General features: G+C 50.7%; 1 protein-coding gene across 1 annotated transcript in view; it reads right to left on the reverse strand.

Annotated features, from left to right (window-relative positions):
• Positions 1 to 238: 238 nt before the first annotated feature.
• The window catches only part of LOC147095449 (adenosine receptor A2b-like), a 34620-nt gene continuing 10073 nt past the window's right edge, over positions 239 to 24785 (reverse strand). The window contains exon 2 of the mRNA XM_085974594.1: positions 239 to 938. Within this exon, the coding sequence (XP_085830720.1) occupies positions 239 to 938 (700 nt within the window). The remainder of the gene's footprint in view (positions 939 to 24785) is intronic.

Genomic DNA, 24785 nt, shown 5'->3' on the forward strand with positions numbered 1-24785 from the left:
ACGTTGAATTGGGCTGAAGTTGACCCAGAGCGCCCGCTGCTTGACCTGCGAGGATTGACCTCTCAACTTTCACGCCACGGTCCTCAAGAGAGGTGAACTTCCTTCCTGCCGCACCTTCGGAGAACCTCCTGGCTTGAGCTTAGGCATGGATCCTATGGTCCGTTGCATCTGAGGCAGGATCTAGAAGGGGATCCTGGTGGAGGGGGCCTCGCTCTCCCAGCCGACGGGAGATCCGCGGTCATCGGGCGACCAGCGGAATTGACGGCGCGTCCTTGGGCCCGCGGGGGTCAAAGGTCGGGCTCTCCTGGCCTGGACGGAAGTTCCCCCGGGCCAAGCCCAGGAAGGTCCTCCTAAACTCCCGCAGCCGGTAGGCGTAGATGATGGGGTTGACGGCGGAGTTGGCGTGCGAGAGGACGATGGCCAGGTCCATGAGCCAGAGCGACGGGTGCCTGCAAGCAGGGCAGAAGATGGCCAGCGCGTTGAGGGTGTGGAGGGGCAGCCAGCACAGGGCGAAGAGGCCCACCACCAGAAGCAGGGCCTGGGCAGCGTGGAGCTCCCCCTGCAGCACAGTGCGGCTCCCGCCCACCGGCCGCAGGCTGCGCAGCTGGCGCCGGGTGACAGCGAAGATCTTGGCATAGACGGCCAGCATGGCGACCAGAGGCAGCAGCACGCAGGCCACGAAGTTGAAGTAGACCATGTAGGTCAGGTCCACCACCTGCTCGAAGAGGCACTCCACCAAATCGCAGCGGCCGCTCCGGTTCCCCAAGGGCGCCTCCGCCCCCGCCGTCAGGCTCCTGTTGCCCATCCCGTTGCAGACTCTCAGAGCGCTCTTCTCCAGATTCCAGCCAAACAGCGGAATCAGTCCGATGACCAGCGAGAGGACCCACAGCACGGCAATCACTCTGTAGGTGCATCGGCCCGTCACAAGCCCACAGTATCTGCAAGAGAGACGCCAAGAACACTTCAGTAAAGATCACTCTACACTGTCCCATCAAACACTCCCAGGGCAGGTACAGAACGGGTTAGATACAGAGTAAAGATCCCTCTACACTGTCCCGTCAAACACTCCCAGGGCAGGTACACACGAGTTAGATACAGAGTAAAGCTCCCTCTACACTGTCCCATCAAACACTCCCAGGGCAGGTACAGCACGGGTTAGATACAGAGTAAAGCTCCCTCTACACTGTCCCATCAAACACTCCCAGGGCAGGTGATGTGCCTCAATAAATCCGAGACTCGATGTTAGCGAAACAAAACAAGGCTTTTATTGACTTAGAAGGTAACACACAGAGGAGAATGTATCTTCCATCCAGAGGTCTGCCGTACTGGATGTGCTGCAGGCTGGGCCAGCTTACATAGGAGCCAGGTATGGGCAGAGCCCTACACACAGTACAATACAATGGAAATGAAACTGAAACCAACCACAGCCACAGGCAGAGAAATACTGATGAGTGATGAATGGAATATTTCATCACAGCAGGTACAGCATGGCTTAGCTACAGAGTAAAGCTCCCTCAACACTGTCCCGTCGAACACTCCCAGGGGAGGTACAGCATGGGTTAGATACAGAGTAAAGCTCCCTCTACACTATCCCATCAAACACTCCCAGGGCAGGTACACACGAGTTAGATACAGAGTAAAGATCCCTCTACACTATCCCATCAAACACTCCCAGGGCAGGTACAGCGTGGGTTAGATACAGAGTAAAGCTCCCTCTACACTGTCCCATCAAACACTTCCAGGGCAGGTACAGCACACGGTAGATACAGAGTAAAGCCCCCTCTAGACTGTCCCATCAAACAATCCCAGGGCAGGTACAGCATGGGTTAGATACAGAGTAAAGCTCCCTCTACACTGTCCCAATCAAACACTCCCAGGGCAGGTGCAGCATGGGTTAGATACAGAGTAAAGCTCCCTCTACACGGTCCCATCAAACACTCCCATGGCAGGTACAACATGGATTAGATACAGAGTAAATCTCCCTCTACACTGTCCCGTCAAACACTCCCAGGGGAGGTACAGCGTGGGTTAGATACAGAGTAAAGCTCCCTCTACACTGTCCCATCTAACAATCCCAGGGCAGGTGCAGCATGGGTTAGATACAGAGTAAAGCTCCCTCTAAACTGTCCCAATCAAACACTCCCAGGGCAGGTGCAGCATGGGTTAGATACAGAGTAAAGCTCCATCTACACTGTCCCATCAAACACCCCCAGGGCATGTTCAGCACAGGTTAGATACAGAGTAAAGCTCCCTCTACACTGTCCCAATCAAACACTCACAGGGCAGGTACAGCACGGGTTAGATACAGAGTAAAGCTCCCTCTACACTGTCCCAATCAAACACTCACAGGGCGGGTACAGCACGGGTTAGATACAGAGTAAAGCTCCCTCTACACTGTCCCATCAAACAGTACGGCGCTCCCTCAGTACTGTCCCTCCGACAGTGCGGCACTCCCTCAGTACTGCCGCTCCGACAGTGCAGCGCTCCGTCAGAACTGCCCTTCGGACAGTGCAGCGCACCCTCAGTACTGCCCCTCTTACAGTGCAGCGCTCCCTCAGTTCTGCCCCTCCGACATTGCAGCGCTCCCTCAGTACTGCCCATCCAACATTGCAACGTTCCCTTAGTACTGCCCATCTGACATTGCAGCGCTCCCTCAGTACTGCCCTCTGACATTGCGGCGCTCCCTCAGTACTGCCCCTCCGACAGTGCGGCACTCCCTCAGTACTGCCCCTCCGAAAGTGTGGCCCTCAGTACTGACCCTCCCACAGTGCGGCGCTCTGTCTGTAATGCTCCTCCGACAGTGCAGTGCTCCCTCAGTACTGCCCCTCCAACACTGCGGCGCTCCCTCAGTGCTGCCCCTCTAACAATGCGGTGCTCCCGCAGTACTGCCCCTCGGACAGTGCAGCGCTCCCTCAGTACTGCGCCTCCAACAGTGCAGCGCTCTCTCAGTACTGCCCCTCCGACAGTGCAGCACTCCCTCAGTTCTGCCCCTCCGGCATTGCAGCACTCCATCAGTACTGCCCCTCCAAAAGTGTGGCCCTCAGTACTGCCCCTCTGACACTGCAGCCCTCAGTACTGCCCCGCTGAGAGTGCGGCAGACCCTCAGTACTGCCCCTCTGACAGTGCAGCGCTCCCTCAGTACTGCCCCTCCGACACTGCCCCGCTCCCTCAGTACTGCCTCTCGGACAGTGCAGCGCTCCCTCAATACAGTCCCTGCAACAGTGCAGCACTCCCTCCGTTCTACCCCTCCGACATTGCAGCGCTCACTCAGTACTGCCCCTCCGACACTGCGGCGCTCCCTCAGTACTGCCGCTCCGACAGTGCAGCGCTCCCTCAGTACCGCCCCTCCGACAGTGCAGCGCTCCCTCAGTACTGCCCCTCCGACAGTGCAGCGCTCCCTCAGTACTGCCCCTCTGAAAGTGTGGCCCTCAGTACTGCCCCTCCGAAAGTGTGACTCTCAGTACTGCCCCTCTGACAGTTCAGCGCTCACTCAGTACTGACCTTCCCACAGTGCGGCGCTCTGTCAGTAATGCTCCTCTGACAGTACAGTGCTCCCTCAGTACTGCCCCTCCAACACTGCGGCGCTCCCTCAGTACTGCCCCTCGGACAGTGCAGCGCTCCCTTAGTACTGCGCCTCCAACAGTGCAGCGCTCTCTCAGTACTGCCCCTCCGACAGTGCAGCACTCCCTCAGTACTGCCCCTCCAAAAGTGTGGCCCTCAGTACTGCCCCTCTGACACTGCAGCCCTCAGTACTGCCCCTCTGAGAGTGCAGCAGACCCTCAGTACTGCCCCTCCGAAAGTGCAGCCCTCAGTACTGCCCCTCCGACACTGCCCCGCTCTCTCAGTACTGCCTCTCGGACATTGCAGTGCTCACTCAGTACTGCCCCTCCGACACTGCGGCACTCCCTCAGTACTGTCCCTCCGACAGTGCGGCACTCCCTCAGTACTGCCGCTCCGACAGTGCAGCGCTCCCTCAGAACTGCCCTTCGGACAGTGCAGCGCACCCTCAGTACTGCCTCTCTTACAGTGCAGTGCTCCCTCAGTTCTGCCCCTCCGACATTGCAGCGCTCCCTCAGTACTGCCCATCCAACATTGCAACGCTCGCTTAGTACTGCCCATCCGACATTGCAGCGCTCCCTCAGTACTGCCCCTCTGACATTGCGGCGCTCCCTCAGTACTGCCTCTCCAACACTGCGGCACTCCCCCAGTACTGTCCCTCCGACAGTGCAGCGCTCCCTCAGAACTGCCCTTCGGACAGTGCAGCGCACCCTCAGTACTGCCCCTCCGACATTGCAGCGCTCCCTCAGTACTGCCCGTCCAACAGTGCAACGCTCCCTTAGTACTGCCCTTCTGACATTGCAGCGCTCCCTCAGTGCTGCCCCTCTGACATTCTGGCACTCCCTCAGTACTGCCCCTCCAACAGTGTGGCACTCCCTCAGTACTGCCCCTCCGAAAGTGCGGCACTCCCTGAGGACTGCCCCTCTGACAATGCAGTGCTTCCTCAGTGCTGCCCCTCTGACAGTGCTGTGCTCCTTATGTACTACCCATCTGACTGTGCAGCGCTCCCTCAATGCTGCCACTCCGACATTGCAGCACAACCTCAGTACCACCCCTCCGATAGTGCGGCGCTCCCTTAATACAGCCCCTCCGACATTGCAGCATTCACACAGTAATGCCCCTCCGAGAATCCGGCACTTCCTCAGTGCAGCCCTTCTTACAGTTTGGCCCTCCCTCAGTACTGCCCCTCCGACAGTGCAGCGCTCCCTCAGTATTGCCCCTACGACACTTCAGCTCTCACTCGGTACTGCCCCTCCGATGGTGCAGTGCTCCCTCAGTACTGCCACAGTGGCAGTGCAGCTCACCCTCAGTTCTGCCGCTCTGACAGTGCAGCACTCCATCAGTACTGCCACTCCAACACTGCAGCGCTCTCTCAGACTGCACCTCCGACTGTGCGTCGTTTCCTCTGTACTGCCCCTCTGAAAATGCTAGTCACCCTCAGTTCTGCCCATCCGACAGTGCAGCGCTTACTCAGTTCTGTCCCTCTGACAGTACTGCGCTCCCTCGGTACTGTCCCTCCAATAGTGTGGCATTCCGTCAGTACTGACCCTCCGACAGTGCAGCACTCCCTCAGGATTGCCCCACCGACAGTGCGGTGCTCCCTGAGTACTGGCCTTCCGACAGTGCAGCGCTCCCTCTGTATTGCTCCTCCGACAGTGCGGCGCACCCTCATTACTGCCCCTCAGACAGTGCAGCTCACCCTCAGCAATACCCCTCCGACATTGCAGCACTTCATCTGTAATGCCCCTCCAACAGTGCAACGCTCCCTCAGTACTGCCTTCCGATAATGCGGCGCTCCCTGAGTACTGCTCCTCCGATAGTGCGGCGCTCTCTCAGACTGCACCTCTGACTGTGCGTCGCTCCCTCTGTACTGCCCCTCTGAAAATGCTAGTCACCCTCAGTTCTGCCCGTCCGACAGTGCAGCGCTTACTCAGTTCTGCCCCTCCGACAGTGCTGCGCTCCCTCGGTACTGCCCATCCAATAGTGCGGCATTCCGTCAGTGCTGCCCCTCTGACATTGCAGCACTCCCTCAGGATTGCCCCACCGACAGAGTGGCGCTCCCTCAGTACTGGCCTTCCGACAGTGCAGCGCTCCCTCTGTATTGCTCCTCCGACAGTGCAGCGCACCCTCATTACTGCCCCTCAGACAGTGCAGCTCACCCTCAGTAATACCCCTCCGACAGTGAGGCGCTCCCTCAATACTGCCCCTCTGACATTGCAGCCCTCCCTCTGTAATGCCCCTCCAACAGTGCAGCGCTCACTCAGTACTGCCTTCCGACAACACAGTACTGCCCCCCCGACTGTGCAGCACTCCCTCAGTACTGCCTTCCGACAATGCGGCGCTCCCTGAGTATTGCCCCTCCGATAGTGCGGCGTTCCGTCAGTACTGCCCCTCCAACTGTGCAGCACTCCCCCAGTACTGCCTTCCGACAATGCAGCGCTCCCTCAGTACTGCCCTTCCGACAGTGCAGCGCTCCCACAGTATTGCCCATCCGACATTGTGGCGCTCCCTCAGTACTGCGCCGCCGACAGTGCTGCGCTCCCTCAGTACTGCCACTCCAACTGTGCGGCACTCCCTCAGGATTGGCTACACCGACAGTGCAGCGTCCCCTCAGTACTGCCCCTCCGGTAGTATGGCGCTCCCTCAGAACTGCCCCTCCGATAGTGTGGCGTTCCATCAGTATTGCCCCTCCGACAGTGCAGCACTCCCTCGGTACTGCCTCTCCGACAATGCGGCTCTTGTACTGCCCTTCCGACAGTCCAACGCACCCTCAGTACTTCCTTTAAGATAGTGCGGTGCTCCCTCAGTACTGCCCGTCTGACATTGCAGCACTCCCTCAGTAATACCTGTCCAACAGTGCTGCCTTCCGACAATGCAGCGCTCCCTCAGTACTGCCCCTCCAACAGTGTGACGCACCCTCTTTACTGCCCCTCTGAAAATACAGTTCACCCTCAGTTCTGCCTGTCTGACAGTGCAGTGCTTACTCAGTTCTGCCCCTCCGACTGTGCGGCACTCCCTCAGGATTGGCTACACTTTACCTGGACTCCTGCTATCTTGAGAGTGACCCAAATGGTTCGGTGATCTTCCGTTGTGATCACATTATGTAGTTTCAGACAACTCAGTTACCTGCTTTCGGAGTCGTTATCACTCTTTTGTTCGTCTGAACTATTCTCCGTCATCTTATGTACCTTCTTGTGCTTTCCTTTGGTAGGTTTCTTATTGCTGGTTTTCTTTCCTGACCTGCAGACTCGTGCTATGTGTCCTACTTTTCCACACTGTCTGCACACTTTGTCTTTGAACCAGCAATCATTCTGGTCGTGTGTTGTTCTGCCGCAGCGATAGCACTTCTCTGTTCCATATGACATTTCATTTGTGCCATATTCTTGCGGTCTCTGTTGTATCTCTGCAGCGCCCCGTGCTGCTGCTTCATATGATGCCGCAATGCTGAAAGCCTTTTCCAGCGTAAGGTCCTTTTCAGCTAAAAGCCGTTTCTGGGTTCCTTCACTTTGAAGCCCACACACTAACTTGTCCCTTAAGGTATCTGCCAGTCCCGCTCCAAACTGGCAGTGTTTCGATAGTTTGCGCAGTTCTGTTAAATAATCAGCATTGCTTTCATCCTTATGCTGGTTCCGCTTGTGAAACTTGAATCTTTCTGCTATCAGCAGCAGTGTGGGGTTTAAATGTTCCTGTAGTATCGTTACTATGTCTTCAAAACTCTTTTCCACTGGCTTTGTTGGGGTTACTAGATTTCGTAATAAACCATACGTCTTTGCACCCATTAAATTTAACAATACCGACGCTTTCTTGTCATCTGACACCTCATTTGCCTTGCAGTATATCTCTATTTGTTCGACATATGTAGTCCAATCTTCGACTTCATTGTCAAATGCGGTGATACTGCCACTCTTTGGCATTTTGGGTGTGGTTTAAAATGGCATCTCCCAATGGCTTAAAATGGCGTCTCCCACGCTTTCCTTCCTCCCACGCTGCTGCCAACGCCGCTCCTGGTGGTTCTCGTGGCAATGGCGGCGCCCTGTAGGTTTCGCGCGCTTCTCCTGTGCTGCTGCCAACGCCACTCTCGGCGGTCCTCGTGGCAATGGCGGCGCCTCGCGGGTTTCTGCGCGTCTCTCTCTCCCTCTCCTCGACGCTGCTCGGCCCCTGAACACTGGCTGCGCCCTGTGCGCTCTGCCCTCTCTCTCTCTCCCCCGTCGACGCTGCTCGGCCCTTTGCTGTGCCGCTCGGTCAGGCTCTAGCCCGCCGCTGTCCGGGAAGGGTCTGTGCACTACCTGTTGCCAGCCCGTTTCACTGGACCACCTCGACTGGAAAGCCAAGCCTGGTTCTCGACAGCCTCCCCCGCAATTCTCGAGTCTCTGCTGGATGACTGGGCGGTTGCCCATGGTTGACGCCCGAGTCTCCGGCCTTGACCTCCAATCCACTGATCTCCAGGAACGAATCCCCGGGAGGTGATGCAGAGTTGCAGGTAGGTTCGAACTTCCCTCGTCGCCAATGTTGTGTCCGTGTATAATAAGACACAGACTGCAGGAGAACGGTACAACAGGTGTTTACTCAACGTGGCTCACAGTGGAACTGCCTGTACAAATTACTACTCAGTGCTATATACAGGTGTGGTCACTGCCGGTACTACAGTATACATGAGCTGTAAAAAGTAGTTCCCCCCTTAAAGGTATATACATTACATTTTATACTCAAACCAAGTGCGTAGTGAGTTTTCTTACGTCAATTTAATCAACTTGATATCGACTCCACGCTCTTGAGTGATTTTGGGAACAGCCAGCTACGATTTTAGCTGTAGAAGGGGACTCCGATGTAGTAATCAATCCATCATGGACAAATTACTTAGACCTGCCCGTCTTGACCTGGACCCGAATTCACCTACAACTGCTAAAGTATGGAAACACTGGTATCGTACCTTTAGCAACTTCCTCAGGGTGTGTGGTGAGAATGTTCCTGATAAATTAGAGATACTTGCCAATTATGTATCTCCTCATGTGTTTGACTATATCGAAGACTGTGTAGACTATGACTGCGCTACCCTAATATTACAGCGACTATATGTTAAGGCTCCAAACAAAATTTTTGCTCGGCATCTACTGGCCACAACTCGACAACAACCCAGGGAATCACTTGACAAATTCCTTGAAGAGCTTTGCAGGCTCAGCAAGGATTGTAATCTTAAAGCTGTCACAGCTGAGCAGTACCAGGAGGAGTTAATTCGTGATTCCTTTATTAACGGAATTGCATCTCCTTTCATACGCCAGCGTCTGTTGGAAAATAAAACCCTTGAGTTACAGGCTGCCTATGACCAGGCATGTTCTCTGGACTTAGCAAAGAGGAATGCAGATACCTTCTTTTACCACATGCACGGGCTGCTGCTATCACTTTTAGTGACTCCTTCAATAGGCCTCGGGCGGAAGCCCTCAATGATGATGATGCTAACCTAGCTGAAGATAACCCTACCCTAGAAGCCTTCACTGATGATGACTCTGCCCTAGCAGCATCTTGGCAATCTGGAAGGAAGTGTTTCTTCTGTGGAGGTGCATTCCACTATAGGAAATTTTGTCCTGCTCGTAACGCAACCTGCAGTCATTGCAGCAAGAAAGGTCACTTTTCTAAGGTATGCCAGTCAAGAGCCTCTGTTAGTAAGAAAGGCCACTTTTCTAAGGTATACTGGTCGAGAGCCCCTGCTGGCTTTGCAGCTACTATCTATAATACTGCTCCTCCCAAGAGCCACTACTAAGGTTACAGCTGCTATCTATATAACTGCTCCTCCCTCAAGAACCAAAACTAAGGTTACAGCTGTCAGGGGTAAAACTGCTCCTCCTCCCATCACAGCAGTTTTCCCCCAAATTCTCTCCCATGCAACCACGAAGGTATCAGTAAATGGACACATTTTGAGTGCACTAATCGAATCATGCAGCTCTGACAGCTTCATTAGTGAGCGGGCTGTCAGTAAGTTAAAACTGCGTAGTTACATAGAAACATTTTTGCCTCGCTATCTGGAGGGAAACGCTTCACAAAGATTGATCTGGCCCAGGCGTACATGCAAATGGAGGTAGAAGAAGCCTCGAAACAGTACCTCACGATCAACACTCATAAAGGTCTCTGCCAATACAACCGGCTGGTGTTCGGGGTAGCATCAGCTCCGGCTATTTGGCAAAGGGCAATGGAACAAGACCTGCAAGGGATCCCAGGGACCCAGTGTTATTTGTACGACATCCTGGTCACGGGCGAAAATGACAGTGATCACCTTGCCAACCTGGAGCAGGTGCTCACTAGATTGCAGGAATATGGGCTCCGAGCTAACCGCCCCAAATGCGAGTTTTTTAGAAAACAGATCTCGTATTGTGGCCACGTTATCGATAAAGAGGGGTTACATAAGTCCCCAGAGAAGATTGAGGCAGTCGTCAAGGCTCCAGCACCGGAAAATGTGTCACAACTGAGGTCGTTCCTCGGGCTGGTAAACTACTACCATAAGTTCTTGCCAAATTTGTCTACAATACTACACCCACTGAACACCCTACTGCAAACTGGAGTGCCATGGAAGTGGAGTGACGAATGTAGACGAGCTTTCCAGAAGAGCAAAACACTAATCACATCCAAAGAGGTATTGGCCCATTACAACCCAGCATTACCAATTCGGTTGGCATGTGATGCGTCACCCTACGGCATTGGAGCGGTGCTGTCGCACAAATTCTCGGACGGCTCAGAGAGGCCAATAGCCTTTGCGTCACGATCACTAATCTCAGCCGAGCGTAACTACGCCCAGATCGACAGGGAGGCCCTCAGCCTAGTGTGGGGAGTGAAAAAGTTCAATCACTATCTGCACGGGCAGAAATTCACCTTGCTGACTGATCACCAGCCTCTTGTCTCCATTTTTAATCTGAAGAAGGGCGTTCCGGTGATGACTGCGCAACGACTACAAAGATGGTCACTTTTTCTAGGGGCGCACCACTATGAGATTGAGTATAAGGGCACGAAACAGCATGGAAATGCTGATGGGCTATCATACCTGCCACTGCCTACTGCAGAGGAAGCACCAGCAGTGGACCCTGTCGAAATATTCCATTCAACTATAGTTGAACACCTACCGGTAACTAACACTTGTATCGAAAAGGAAACCCGAAATGACCCGACATTGTCTCGGGTATATGATTTGACGGTGAAGGGATGGCCAGCACATGGCGACTCACTGTTGCCAGCATTCTCGACAAGGAGAGAACAGCTGTCAGTGTGCCGGGGGACCTTGATGTGTGGATCCCGAGTGGTAATTCCACCCACGTTAAGGGATAGAGTGCTCAATGAGCTTCATGAGGGTCATCTGGGAGGGGTAACAATGAAAAGCCTAGCCAGGGCTGTAGTGTATGTACCTTTAAGGGGACAACTACTTTTTACAGCTCCTGTATACTGTAGTACCGGCAGTGACCACACCTGTATATAAACCCTGAGTAGGGATCTGTACGTTTAGTTTTAGAGTAACTCTCATCCAGTAAAAACCTGTTGAGTGTTCCCTGCAGTCTCTTGTCTAGTTATTGAAGGACACACAACATCAAAATACACGGATCTAACATTGGCAACGAGAAGATTCAAACCTACCTGCAACTCTGCATCACCCCCCAGGGATTCGCTCCTGGAGAACAGTGAAAGAAGAAGGCCGAGTCCAGAAGCACGGGCGTCGACCATCCAGCGGAGACTTGAGCATCGCAGGGGAGGCTGTTGAGAGCTGGGCTTGGTTCTCCAGTCACGGTGGTCCAGCAAAACGGGCTGGCAACAGGTACGGTGCAGACCCTCCCCGGACAGCGGCGGCTAGAGCCGACCGACGGCACAGAAAAGGCCGAGCAGCATCGACGGGAGAACAGAGAGGATAGAGCGCACAGGGCGCAGCCGGTGTTCAGGACCGAGCGGCGTCAACGGGATAAGAGAGAGGGTAGAGCGCACAGGGCGCAGCCGGTGTTCAAGACCGAGCAGCGTCGACGGGAGAACAGAGAGGGTAGAGCGAATAGGGCGCAGCCGGTGTTCAGGACCGAGCGGCATCGATGGGAGAAGAGAGAGAGGCGCGAAGGAAAATGTGCAGAGCACAGCCGGTGTTCAAGGGTCGAGCAGCGTCAGCGGGGAAGAAAAGGGAAACTCGCAGAGCGCAGCCGGTGTTCAAGGGCCGAGCAGCCGCAGCGGAGAAGAAGGGAGAGTGCGGGAAACGCCATTTTGAGCCACAGCGGAGAAGAAGGGAGAGCGCGGGAAAACGCCATTTTGAGCCGCAGCGGAGAAGAAGGGAGAGCGCGGGAAAACGCCATTTTGAGCCGCAGCGGAGAAGAAGGGAGAGCGCGGGAAAACGCCATTTTGAGCCGCAGCGGAGAAGAAGGGAGAGTGCGGGAAAACGCCATTTTGAGCCAGTCTAACCACACCCAGGGATGCCGAAGAGTGGCAGTATCACAGCGTTCGACAATGAAGTCGAAGATTGGACGACATATGTCGAATGCATAGAAGTGTACTGCAAGGTGAATGAAGTGCCAGATGAGAGGAAAGCGCTGGTATTGTTGAATTCAATGGGTGCAAAAACATATGGCTTACTGCGAAACCTAGTAACCCCAGAGAAGCCAGTGGGAAAGGATTTTGGAAACATAGTGTCAATCCTACTGGACCACTTAAAACCCACACCGCTGCTGATAGCAGAAAGATTTAAGTTTCACAAAAGGAACCAGCATAAAGATGAAAGTAATGCTGAGTATTTAACAGAACAGCGCAAGCTATCGAAACAATGCCAGTTTGGAACGGGACTAGCAGATACTTTAAGGGATAAGTTTGTGTGTGGGCTTCAAAGTGAAGGAACCCAGAAACGGCTTCTATCAGAAAAGGATCTTACGCTGGACAAGGCTTTCAGCATGGCAGTATCATACGAAGCAGCCGCACGGGGCGCTGCAGAGATACAACGGAGACCGCAAGAATATGGCACAAATGAAATGTCATACGGAACAGTGAAGTGCTATCGCTGCGGCAGAACAACACACGACCATAATGATTGCTGGTTCAAGGACAATGGCCCAGAACTTGGTGTCGGGGGCTTGCCGCGCGATCAAGCCCCCGATGTGCACTTACCCGGCGCGCCGACATCTGAAACCTGGCCCGCAGTGGATTTCCTGTCAGTGGCCCAGTTCTGATGTCGGCGCGCTGTGCTAACCTGACCCAGCGGCGTAGTTAGTGCGATGTGCCGGCTGGGATCAGGTGAGCACTGTTCAGCCAATCAGGGGAGGGGAAACTTCATTCATAAGTTTGAGAGTAAGAACTGTCAAACTCATGAGAAGTACTGCACCCCAAAACACTACTTAAACTTTAAATAAAATTTAAAAAAACATCCCAATCATTAAATTAAGTATAAATAAGTTAAAAAAAATAATTAAAAAAATTTTTTTTTTTGAAAAAAATAAATGTTTAATAAAAAGGGTCTTAAACTAAACTTACCTTATTGTAGATTCTTTAAAATAATAAACCTGTGGGGAAAAAAAATTCTAAATTGCACTAAAACACCACTTACCTGTAAAAATAAATATTTACGTGTGCTTTTTACAAGCGTAAAGACCGGAGGCCTTTACACATGCGCAAATCCCCCAAAACAGAGGAAATCCAAGATGCATGCGCTGCCCCCTACAGCGCACGAGCTAGCCTCTTCACCTCTTGGGTTAGAGGAGAGGAAATGCCGGTTTTCAGCGCATGCGCTGTGAATGCTGAAAACCGGCATTTCCTCCGGCCAGACGCGTGAGTACCCCTTCCGTACTCACGCGTTTGGGGAGGAATTACTGCCCCAAAGTGTGCAGACAGTGTGGAAAAGTAGGACACATAGCAAGAGTCTGCATGTCGGGAAAGAAAACCAGCAGCAAGAAATCTCCATAGGAAAAGTACAAGAAGCTACATAAGGTGACGGAGAGTAGTTCAGACGAACAGAAAAGTGATACAGACTCCGGAAGCAAGGAGCTGGGTTGTCTGAAACTACATTGTAATGATATCAGCAAATAGTGATGTTATTTGCCTGTTTGATTATCATGCCTTACCAGCATAATTGCATGTATTGATTGCTTGTGCCTGACCAGCAGAGGGCATGTGACAGAGGCAAGCGAGGCAGTTTAGTTTAGTTGAGTTTCAGTTTCGTTCTAGATGCATCACTAGCATGATGTCTCCTGTAAATGCTGTATAAAGAGTTGAACAAGCTTTAGATTAAAAGACATTCTCTTTCATAAATGTCTCATCATTGAAGAGATGAAGAGGAAAAATCTGAAGGTAAATCAGCTCTCCACAGATTAGCAAGCCAAAAGAGAACATCGTTACTTACCATTAGAGAATAGCTAACGAAGTGAAAAATGGAAGGTTTACTCCCACCGGCGACGCTTCAGTTGACAGGTAATGTGGCTGAAAATTGGAGGAGATTCAAACAATGTGTAGAGTTGTATTTATCAGCAATCGGAGCTGACGAGAAAAGTAATAAAAGGAAATCGTCACTGTTCTTACATGTCGTGGGTGATGAAGCGCTGGAGGTGTATAATAACTTCAGATTCGCTGCTGATGGAGACAAAATGAAGCTAGATAAAATAATGGAACAGTTTGAGGCCTACTGCATACCTAAACGTAACGTGACTTTGAGAGGCACAGATTTTTCACATGTGTACAGAAAATGGGTGAGACTATTGATCAGTATGTGACTGAACTGAGAAACAGAAGCAAATCGTGTGAATTTGGGGGACTGACAGACTCGCTGATAAAAGACAGACTGGTGTGTGGTATTCCGGATAATGGTCAAAGGGAAAGACTGCTAAGAGAGCAAGATCTAGACCTGGGAAAAGCCACAGCACTGTGTAGGGCTACAGAGACTGTGAAGTTGCAGGCAAAGGAGCTGTTCAGTGACAATAGCTGCAACGTGGATGCAGTGAGAAAGAACGGATACAAACCGTTTAATAAAATGAGCACCAATGTGAAAAAAGAGGCGTGGCCAGCGAACGAAAATGAAAGGGACAATCAAAAGTCATGTAGTTGATGCGGTACACAGCATCCACCAAAAAAGTGTCCAGCATATGGTAAAAAATGCAATAGTTGCAATAAAAACAACCATTATGCCCGTTGCTGCAAGAACTAAGTGCAACAAAGCAAGGTCCATGCAGTAGATGAAAGCGACATAGAGGAGGTCTATGTAGATGTTGTGTCTGAAAACAAAAAAGAAGAAAGACACTAGATGTTGACACTAAAAGTGAATGACATACACATTCCATTTAAATTGGATACTGGAGCACAAGTTAATGTGATATCAGAGACTGATTTTAAGAAGATTAGACCCAGACCAAAGATACATGGAATCAAAGTGAAAGTGACAGGATACTCAGGTACTGAAATACCAGTGAAAGGAAGACGCATTGTCAAAGTGACACACAAGGACAGAGAGCACACGTTAGCATTAATCGTGGTGCCAAAGGAGGTGCAAGCCATATTAGGTTTAAAAGCCTGTGAGAGACTGAACCTGGTAAAGAGAGTCCTCATTGTGGAAAGCGAAGGAGAGACAGTCTATGATGAACTCATGAAAGAGTACAAAGACCTATTTAAGGGTCTAGGCTGCATTCCAGGAGAACACACAATCAGAGTAGATAAAAGTATGACACCGGTCATACATCCATGCAGAAAAGTTCCGTTTGCTCTTCAAAAGCTACTGAAGGCAGAGTTGGACAGGATGGAAAGCCTGAACGTGATTCAGAAGACAGATGAGCCAACTGAGTGGGTGAGTTCCCTCGTTGTAGTGGACAAAAAGAATGGAAAGCTCAGAATTTGCCTGGATCCAAGAGATCTAAACAGAGCAATAAAGAGCGAGCACTTCAAGCTTCCTACACATGAGGAAATCATGGCACAGTTTGCAAATGCAAAATATTTCAGCAAGTTAGATGCATCATCAGGATTTTGGCAGATGAAGCTGGACGAAGCAAGTTCAACACTGTGCACGTTCAACAGTCCATTTGGCAGATACAGATTCCTAAGGTTACCATTTGGCATTGCCTCAGCTCCTGAAGTGTATCACAAGACTATCCATATGATCTATGAGCACCTGGAGAGAGTTGATACATCAATGGATGACATCATAGTGTGGGGAACCACGAGAACTGAGCATGACGAGAGACTGAAAAAAGTGCTGGAAGCAACAAGGAAAATAAACCTGAAGCTGAATAGAGAGAAATGCCAGCTCGGGGTGACAGAACTGACATTCGTGGGAGATATCCTTAGCGGTGAGGGCGTCAGACCAGATCCCAGAAAGGTGTCCGCCATTGAGAATATGCCAAAGCCACAATGCAAAAAGGACGTGCAGAGGCTTAATGGAATGATCAACTACATGGGTAAATTCATATCCAACCTCTCAGAAAAGATGGCGCCACTGAGAAGACTAACTGAAAAGAACATAGAATGGGAATGGAATCATGAGCATGAGAAGTCATGGAGCGATCTAAAGAAACTGCTCACAGAGGAACCAGTTCTGAGGTTTTATGACCCAGCGAGACCCATCAAGATATCATCAGGTGCATCACAGAGTGGGCTCGGTGCCGTTCTTCTGCAAAAATATGACTACTGGCAACCTATTGCATATGCATCGCGCTCAATGACAGACGCGGAGACGCGATCTGCTCAAATAGAAAAGGAGCTGCTCAGCATCACATACGCCTGTGAAAGATTTCACCAGTTTGTGGCAGGACAAGCAATCAGTGTAGAGACTGACCATAAGCCCTTGATTGCATTGTTCCAAAAGCCACTAAATAGCTGTCCACTTAGAATACAAAGAATGATGATCAGGCTGCAACGCTATACACTGAATGTTGCGTACACACCGGGTAAGCTGATGTATACAGCAGACACGTTGTCCAGAGCTGTAGACCCAAGTGAGCCCGCAAACACCACAATGGATGAAAAAGTGAACGCCTACGTGGACATGATCACAAGTGCACTGCCCATAGCAGATGCAAAAATGGAGCTCATAAAGACTGAGACAAACAAAGATGAAACAATGAGATGACTGAGGAAAAGCATCTTGGATGGATGGCCCAACATGAAGCAAGACTGCTCACCTGACATAGCAGAGTACTGGAACTGCAGGGCGGAACTATCAGTGGTCGAAGACATCATCTACAAAGGAAGTAAAATAGTTATCCCAAAGAGTCTGAGAAAAGAGATGCTAAAAAGGATCCATGGAGGACATCTGGGAATTGAAAAGTGTAAGAAAAGAGCACGAGAGATGATGTACTGGCCACGAATCAACCAAGATGTGACAAATGAGGTGTCAAACTGCACAATATGCCTGAAATATCGAGCAAGCAATCCGGTAGAACCACCAAAGCCACACCCAGCACCAGACAGACCTTACCAGAAGGTAGGCACTGACCTATTCGTATGTCAAGGGAAGGACTATCTTGTAGTCACAGACTATTACTCCCTGTATCCAGAGGTTTGTAGACTGTACACCACCACTGCAGATGCTGTGATAACATGTATGAAAGCCATATTCTCCAGACATGGCGTGGCAAGCGAGGTCTTCACAGACAACGGACCCCAGTTTTACAATGCAAGTTTCCGACACTTTGCCAAAGAGTGGGACTTTGTCCACACAACGTCAAGTCCTCACTATCCACAGTCCAATGGACTAGTGGAAAAATTGGTCCAGACAGTGAAAAGACTGATGTACAAGGCAAAAGACAGTGGAACTGACTTCTACCAGAGCATGCTTGTATACCGCACAACGCCGCTCGAGTGTGGTAAGTCACCAGCCCAACTCCTTATGGGACGTCGGCTAAGGTCAAACCTACCCATCCCGGAGAACCTCCTGAAAACAAAAGAGGGGGAGAAAGTGAGGAAATTCAAAGAACAGAAAGAAAAGCAAAAGTACTACTATGACAGAGGAACACAAAACCTACCTGAACTCCACACTGGTGACCAAGTAAGGTTGAAAAACAAAACAAACACATGGACTCAGAAGGGAACTGTCCTGAGTGAAGTTCAACCAAGATCATACACCATTCAGACAGATGAGGGTGCTGTTCTGAGAAGAAATCGTCGAGATCTTCTCATGGGACCAGCCACAGCAGGTCAAGAGACTGATACTGTTGAACAACCTGATCACACAGCTGAGAACCAATCATCTGAGGCAACAACTCAGATTCAAGGACAATCAATCAGAAAATCCTCAAGACATGTGGAGCCTCCTGAGAGACTCATTGAGCAAATTTAAGGACTATTGTTGTAGAAGGAAGTAATGTTATCTTATTCTTTCTTCAAGTTCTAGTGTATTTACATATTTCATGTGAACACACAAAGCAAGGTTAAAAAACCTTGATCATGATAATGATAATGTAAGTTCATTAAGTGTTACAGTTAAAATGCAGATTAATACAAAGAAAACATGTTGTTAGTTAAAAGTAAAATACTTTTGTTTTAAGAAAGGGAGATGTAATGATATCAGCAAATAGTGATGTTATTTGCCTGTTTGATTATCATGCCTTACCAGCATAATTGCATGTATTGATTGCTTGTGCCTGACCAGCAGAGGGCATGTGACCGAGACAAGCAAGGCAGTTCAGTTTAGTTTCAGTTTTGTTCTAGATGCATCACTAGCATGGTGTCTCCTGAAATGCTGTATAAAGAGTTGAACAGACTTTAGATTAAAAGACATTCTCTTTCATAAATGTCTCGTCATTGAACCCACAAAGAAATCAATACATACATGTGATCAAAACGGAGGATCACCAAACTATCTGGGTCACGCTCAAGATAGCTGGAGTCCGAGTGAAAATGGAATTGGACACAGGATCAGCCCTAACAGTCATAAACCGAAGGGACTACAAGTGGCTATTCTCACATATACCCTTGAGAGATACAGAGATTGTATTGAAGACGTACATGGGGCAAAAAGTCTACCCCAGAGGAAATATAAGGGTGAACGTTATATATAACGGCAAGGAAACACCAAAAATTGACCTATATGTATTGCCAGATGGAGGACCACCACTACTAGGACGTGAATGGATCCGGAAGATACAGCTAGATTGGCATTCCATACAAGCACTGACTGTAGATGCCAAAAAGGATGACGACGCCACACCTGGCCGACTGTCAAAAATGCTAACTGATGCACAAGAAGTGTTCCAGGAGGGACTTGGAACACTAAAAGGCATAACAGCGGTGATCAAAATAGAGGAAAATGCAAGCCCAAAGTTTTTTAAGGCCAGACTGGTGCCTTATGCGATCCGCCCAGCCGTCGAAGCAGAGCTGGAAGGTTTGGAACGTTCAGGAGCACTGTCCAAAGTGGACTGCAGTGTGTGGGCTACACCCATCATTCCTGTAATGAAGAGGTATTGAGTAATACGCCTGGGGAACCAAAGAACGTTCGCATCTGTGGGGACTTTAAGGTGACAGTGTACCCAGTCCTTCACACAGTACAATATCCGCTTCCGCGGATTGTAGATATTTTCGCCTCACCATCTGGAGGGAAACGCTTCACTAAGATTGATCTGGCCCAGGCGTACCTGCAAATGGAGGTAGAAGAAGCCTCAAAACAGTACCTCATGATCAACACTCATAAAGGTCTCTACCAATACAACCGGCTGGTGTTCGGGGTAGCATCAGCTCCAGCTATTTGGCAAAGGGCAATGGATCAAGTCCTGCAAGGGATTCCAGGGACCCAGTGTTATTTGGACGACATCCTGGTCACGGGCGAAAAAGACAGTGATCACCTTGCCAACCTGGAGCAGGTGCTCACTAGATTGAAGGAATATGGGCTCCGAGCAAATCGCCACAAATGCGAGTTTTTCCAGAAGCAGATCTCGTATTGTGGCCACGTTATTGATAAAGAGGGGTTACATAAGTCCCCTGAAAAGATTGAGGCAGTAGTCAAGGCTCCAGCACCAGAAAATGTGTCACAACTGAGGTCGTTCCTCGGGCTGGTGAACTACTACCATAAATTCTTGCCGAATTTGTCTACAGTACTACACCCTACTGCAAACGGGGGTACCATGGAAGTGGAATGACGAATGTAAACAAGCTTTCCAGAAGTGCAAAGAATTGATCACATCAAGAGGTGTTGGCTCATTTCAACTCAGCACTACCAATTCGGTTGGCGTGTGATGCATTACCCTATGGCATTGGAGCGGTGCTGTCGCACAAGTTCCCAGACGGCTCGGAGAGGCTGGTAGCCTTTGCGTCTCGGTCACTAACCTCAGCCAAGCGTAACTACGCCCAGATTGACAGGGAGGCCCTCAGCCTAGTGTGGGGAGTGAAAAAGTTCAACCACTATCTGCACGGGCAGAAGTTCACCTTGCTGACTGACCACCAACCACTTGTCTCTATCTTTAATCCAAAGAAGGGCGTTCCGGTGATGACTGCGCAACGGCTACAAAGATGGTCCCTTTTTCTAGGGGCGAACCAATATGAAATCGAGTATAAGGGCACGAAACAGCATGGAAACGCTGATGGGCTATCACGCCTGCCACTGCCTACTGCGGAGGAAGCACCAGCAGGGGACCCTGTCGAAATATTTTATTTGACTATAATTGAATGCTTGCCAGTAACTAACGCTGATATAGAGGAGACCCGAAATGACCCGACACTGTCTCGGGTATATGACTTGACGGTGAAGGGATGGCCAACACATGGCGACTCACTGTTGCCAGTATTCTCATCCAGAAGAGAACAGCTGTCAGTATGCCAGGGGACATTGATGTATGGATCCCGAGTGGTAATTCCACCCAAGTTAAGGGAGAGAGTGCTAAATGAGCTTCACGAAGGCCATCTGGGAGGGGTGAAAATGAAAAGCCTTGCTAGGGCTTATGTGTGGTGGCCGGGGATCGATCAGCAAATTGAGGACCTGACAAAGAGCTGCTCAGGATGCCAGAAGGTCCAAAATGCACCACCTCTACACCCATGGGAGTGGCCCTCATCTCCATGGCAACGGGTGCATATTGATTTTGCTGGTCCATTCATGGACTCAATGTTTTTAATAGCCATGGATGCGCACTCGAAATGGCCTGAGGCGATCAAAATGTCGTCCACCACCACGGAGAAAACTATTGCAGTCCTACGGACCCTATTTGCCAGGAACGGCTTGCCAGAGCAGATTTGCTCTGATAACGGACCACAGTTTGTGTCTGAAGAGTTTCGAAGATTCATGAAAAGGAATGGGGTAAGGCATTACACATCCGCCCCGTATCATCCAGCCACAAATGGATTGGCTGAGAGGTTCGTACAAACCTTTAAGAAAACAGTAGGGGCCATGTGCGATGACGACATTCCACTGCAGCATAAGGTGGACAATTTCCTGTTAGCCTACAGAAATGCGACACATGCAGTCACCAACCAGACCTCGGCCATGATGTTCTTTAACCGAAGGTTGAGATCTCGTCTGGATTTGCTCAGACCAAATGTACGAAGAGATGTTGAGAATAAGCAATTCCAGCACATCAATGAGAAGCCGACAAGGAGCTTCAATGTCGGGCAACCAGTCTTGGCCCGCGACTACCGAACAGAGAAATGGCAACCAGGAACGATATGCACACGGCAGGGGCCACTAATGTAGTGGATGTTGGGGAGAACATTGTGAGACGCCATGTTGACCAGATCCTAGAGTCACAGGAACGGGTCAACCCCATGTCTTGCGCACCTGGTGATGAACCCAACATACAGGTAGCATCTACCCCAGAAACAGTAGCATCGGAAGCTGATGAACCAACTGACGACAGGGGGCCAGAATCGCCTCCGCACCAAGAGCAAGACACTCAGGAAAGGCGCCATCCAGAAAGGATCAGGAAGCCGCCCCAAAGACTGAATTTATAAATGGGCTATTTTCAGTTAATGTGCATGTTAAAAGTGTTAATTGTTAAATGAATGTTGTGGTACTGTTAATCTAAAAGGGGAGGAATTGTAGTGTATGTACCTTTAAGGGGAGAACTACTTTTTACAGCTCCTGTATACTGTAGTACCGGCAGTGACCACACCTGTGTATAAACCCTGAGTAGGGATCTGTACATTTAGTTTTAGAGTAACTCTCATCCAGTAAACACCTGTTGATTGTTCCCTGCAGTCTCGTGTCTAGTTATTGAAGGACATGTAGTGTATGTAACCGTTCCACCTTTAAGAGAACTATTTTAAGGGTTGCACTACTTTATCTTGGCTGCGGTATACTGTAATACCGGTGGTGACCACACCGGTATATAAGTGCTGTGTAATGATTTATTGGGCAGTTCCACCCTGACCTTCGACTAGTAAAGACCTGTTAAAATTTACTCTTGTGGTCTGTGTAATAATTCTCATTATAACACACAGACTTAACAGTGGCGATGAGTACGATCTTACCCTGCGGCAGAGATACATCCAAGGCAGTTTAACGGGCGTCGAGAAGAGGCATCCGCCCTCATCATTCTGCTGAGAAAAGACTCGGGTCTGCAGAGCAAAGGAAGAATTCTGACACGAAGCCTTCCATCAGCAACAGGCAGTGATCATCCCTTCTATCACGGTGGTGGGTAAGCCGATCAGCGACGAGCAGCCAGTCGGCCACGTTGGCTGTGAAGTAGGGGAGGGAAAAACGGAGGATATAAGGGCGGAGAACTCGACCACGGCCGGGGAAAAGAGCCGGACTGAAGTCGGGGCCAGAGGCGCTGAGACTGGGGCAGCGTAAGGCACGGAAGCCGCGGTGAATGCAAACGCAGCCGGTGTGAGAGACCGGGCTACAAGCGGGCTGGGAGACGCAACAGCGTCGAGAGAGAGCTCGACCGCGACCGGTGAAAAAGGCCGTGTAGTGTATGTACCCGTCTACCTTTAAGGGAACTATTGAATGTAACCGTTCACCTTTAAGAGAACTACTTTAGGTGTGGCACTATTTGTTTGGCGTCTGTATACTGTAATACTGATAGTGACCACACCAGTATATAAGTGTTGTGGCAGGATTGCTGGGGCAGATTCGCCCTGACCTTCGAATAGTAAAGACCTGTTTGTTTGTTACTTCTGAAGTCTGTGTATTTATTAACTGCACAACCCACAGACTTTACAGTGGCCACGAGTCCGATCGTACCCTGCGGCAAGACTACCAAAGCAACGAAGAGCGTCGAAGAGAGGCAACCGCCCTCGTCGTGCTGCTGAAAGAAAACACGAGGCTGCAGCAGGAGGAAGGAGGAAGACTTTAGCAACAAAAGCTTCCATCAGCAACAGGCACTGACTACCCTTCTACCACGGTGCGGAGTGAGCCGATCAGCAGGAAACAAGGCAGCCGCGGAGACTGTGAGTAGGGGAAGGTGTAGAGAATATAGGGCTGTGCACTCGACCACGGTCGAGGGGGGAACTGAGCCGGTCAGAAAGTCGGGTCCAACGGCGTCGTGAGACAATCGGACCTCGATCGGCGGGAAAAGCCGGGCAGCGACCGCAGCCACGAAGCGCTGAGACTGGGAGTAGGCGCGGGAAGAGAAACCCAGCCGCAGCCGGGGAGGGAAACACCGGTCTGCGAGAGGGCTGGGAGGCGAACAGGAACCGTGCGGGTGGGAGAGAGAGACAGAGCCGAGCAAGGGGAGAGAGACTGCGCGAGAGCCAGTCCAGCGGCTGAGCTGTCCTCCACCAACGGGGTAACCAGAGCCGGTAGAACCGAACGTGCGGGAGAGGGAGAGACAGAGCCGAGCAAGGGGAGAGAGACTGCGCGAGAGCCAGTCCAGCGGCTGAGCTGTTCTCCACCAACGGGGTACCCAGAGCCGGTGGAACCGAACGTGCGGGAGAGAGAGCAACAGAGCCGGGTACGGAGAGAGAGACTGCGCGAGAGCCAGTCCAGCGGCTGAACTGTCCTCCGTTAACGGGGTGTACCCAGCGCCGGTAGAGCCGTGCGGGCGGGAGGAAAAGACAGAGCCGAGTAAGGGGAACTGTGCGGAAGCCAGCCAGCGGCTAAACCTGTCCGCTGTGGGGAAAGCGTACCCCTTCCACCAGGGAGAAACGCGGGAAGCCGCCATTAGGCGGAGGAGATGACAGAAGCGGGAAACCGCCATTGAAGTGGGCGGGGAGAGAAAGGAAGAGCGGGAAACCGCCATTTTCGCGGGAAAACCACCATCTTAACTGACATACCGCCAGTGAAGTGGGCGGGGAGAGAAGGAAAGAGCGGGAAACCGCCATTTTCATGGGAAAACCGCCATCTTAGAAATAAACAAATAAATAAGAATACTTAAAGAAATACTGGTGCTGCTCCCAAGGGAAGAAAGATGCCTAAGAGAGGGAATATTAACGATTTTAATTCTGAAATAGAAGACTGGGCCACATACGTGGAACGCATAGAGATCTATTGCGAAGCCAACAAAATAGAGGAAGACGACAAGGCGATAACATTGCTAAACTCGATGGGGGCAAAAACATACGGGCTCTTGAAGCATCTAATAGCATCAAATAAACCAGCGGATCAGACCTTCGAAGAGATTGTGGCTGTGCTGAAGGACCACTTGAACCCCACACCGTTGATGCTGGCTGAACGATTCAAATTCGACGCAAGAACGCAGAGGAAAGACGAAAGCAATGCGGAATACTTGGTCGAACTGCGTAGGCTAGCGAAATACTGCCAGTTCGGAGGGAGTCTGACAGAAGCGCTGCGGGACAAGTTCGTATGCGGATTGTCCAAAGAAGGGACGCAGAAGCGACTACTGGAAGAGAACGACCTCACACTGGACAGGGCTGTCCTTATAGCTGCATCGCACGAAGCCGCAGCGAAAGGAACGGCGGAAATGCAACTAAAGGCGGCGGCACTCGGGGTGGACCAAATTACTTCAAGCACAACAAAATGCTACCGTTGTGGGAAGACAACGCATGACCAGGATCAATGCTGGTTTAAGAACCAAGAGTGTAGGAAATGTGGCAAACTGGGTCACATCGCGAAGGTATGCCGGTCCGGGAAAAAGACCAACAATCAAAGGAAGCCACCACAAGAAAAGTACAACAAGGTACACAAGGTGGCTGAGAAGAGTTCAGACGAACAGAATTCAGACTCAGACCCAAACAACCAGGAGCTGGGTAGTCTGAGAATCCACAATGTGGGTAAAGAAACGGATCTACAAACCATCTGGGTCATACTAAAAATAGCTGGAGTCCAAGTAAGAATGGAGCTGGACACTGGATCAGCTCTATCAGTCATCAACCGAAGGGACTACCACCGGCTATTCTCTCACATACCTTTAAGAAATACCAAG

The sequence above is a fragment of the Somniosus microcephalus genome, unplaced genomic scaffold (genome assembly GCF_052327205.1).
Source record: "Somniosus microcephalus isolate GS21.2 unplaced genomic scaffold, FLI_Smic_1.0 unresolved_chr1, whole genome shotgun sequence".
Lineage (NCBI taxonomy): Eukaryota > Metazoa > Chordata > Chondrichthyes > Squaliformes > Somniosidae > Somniosus > Somniosus microcephalus.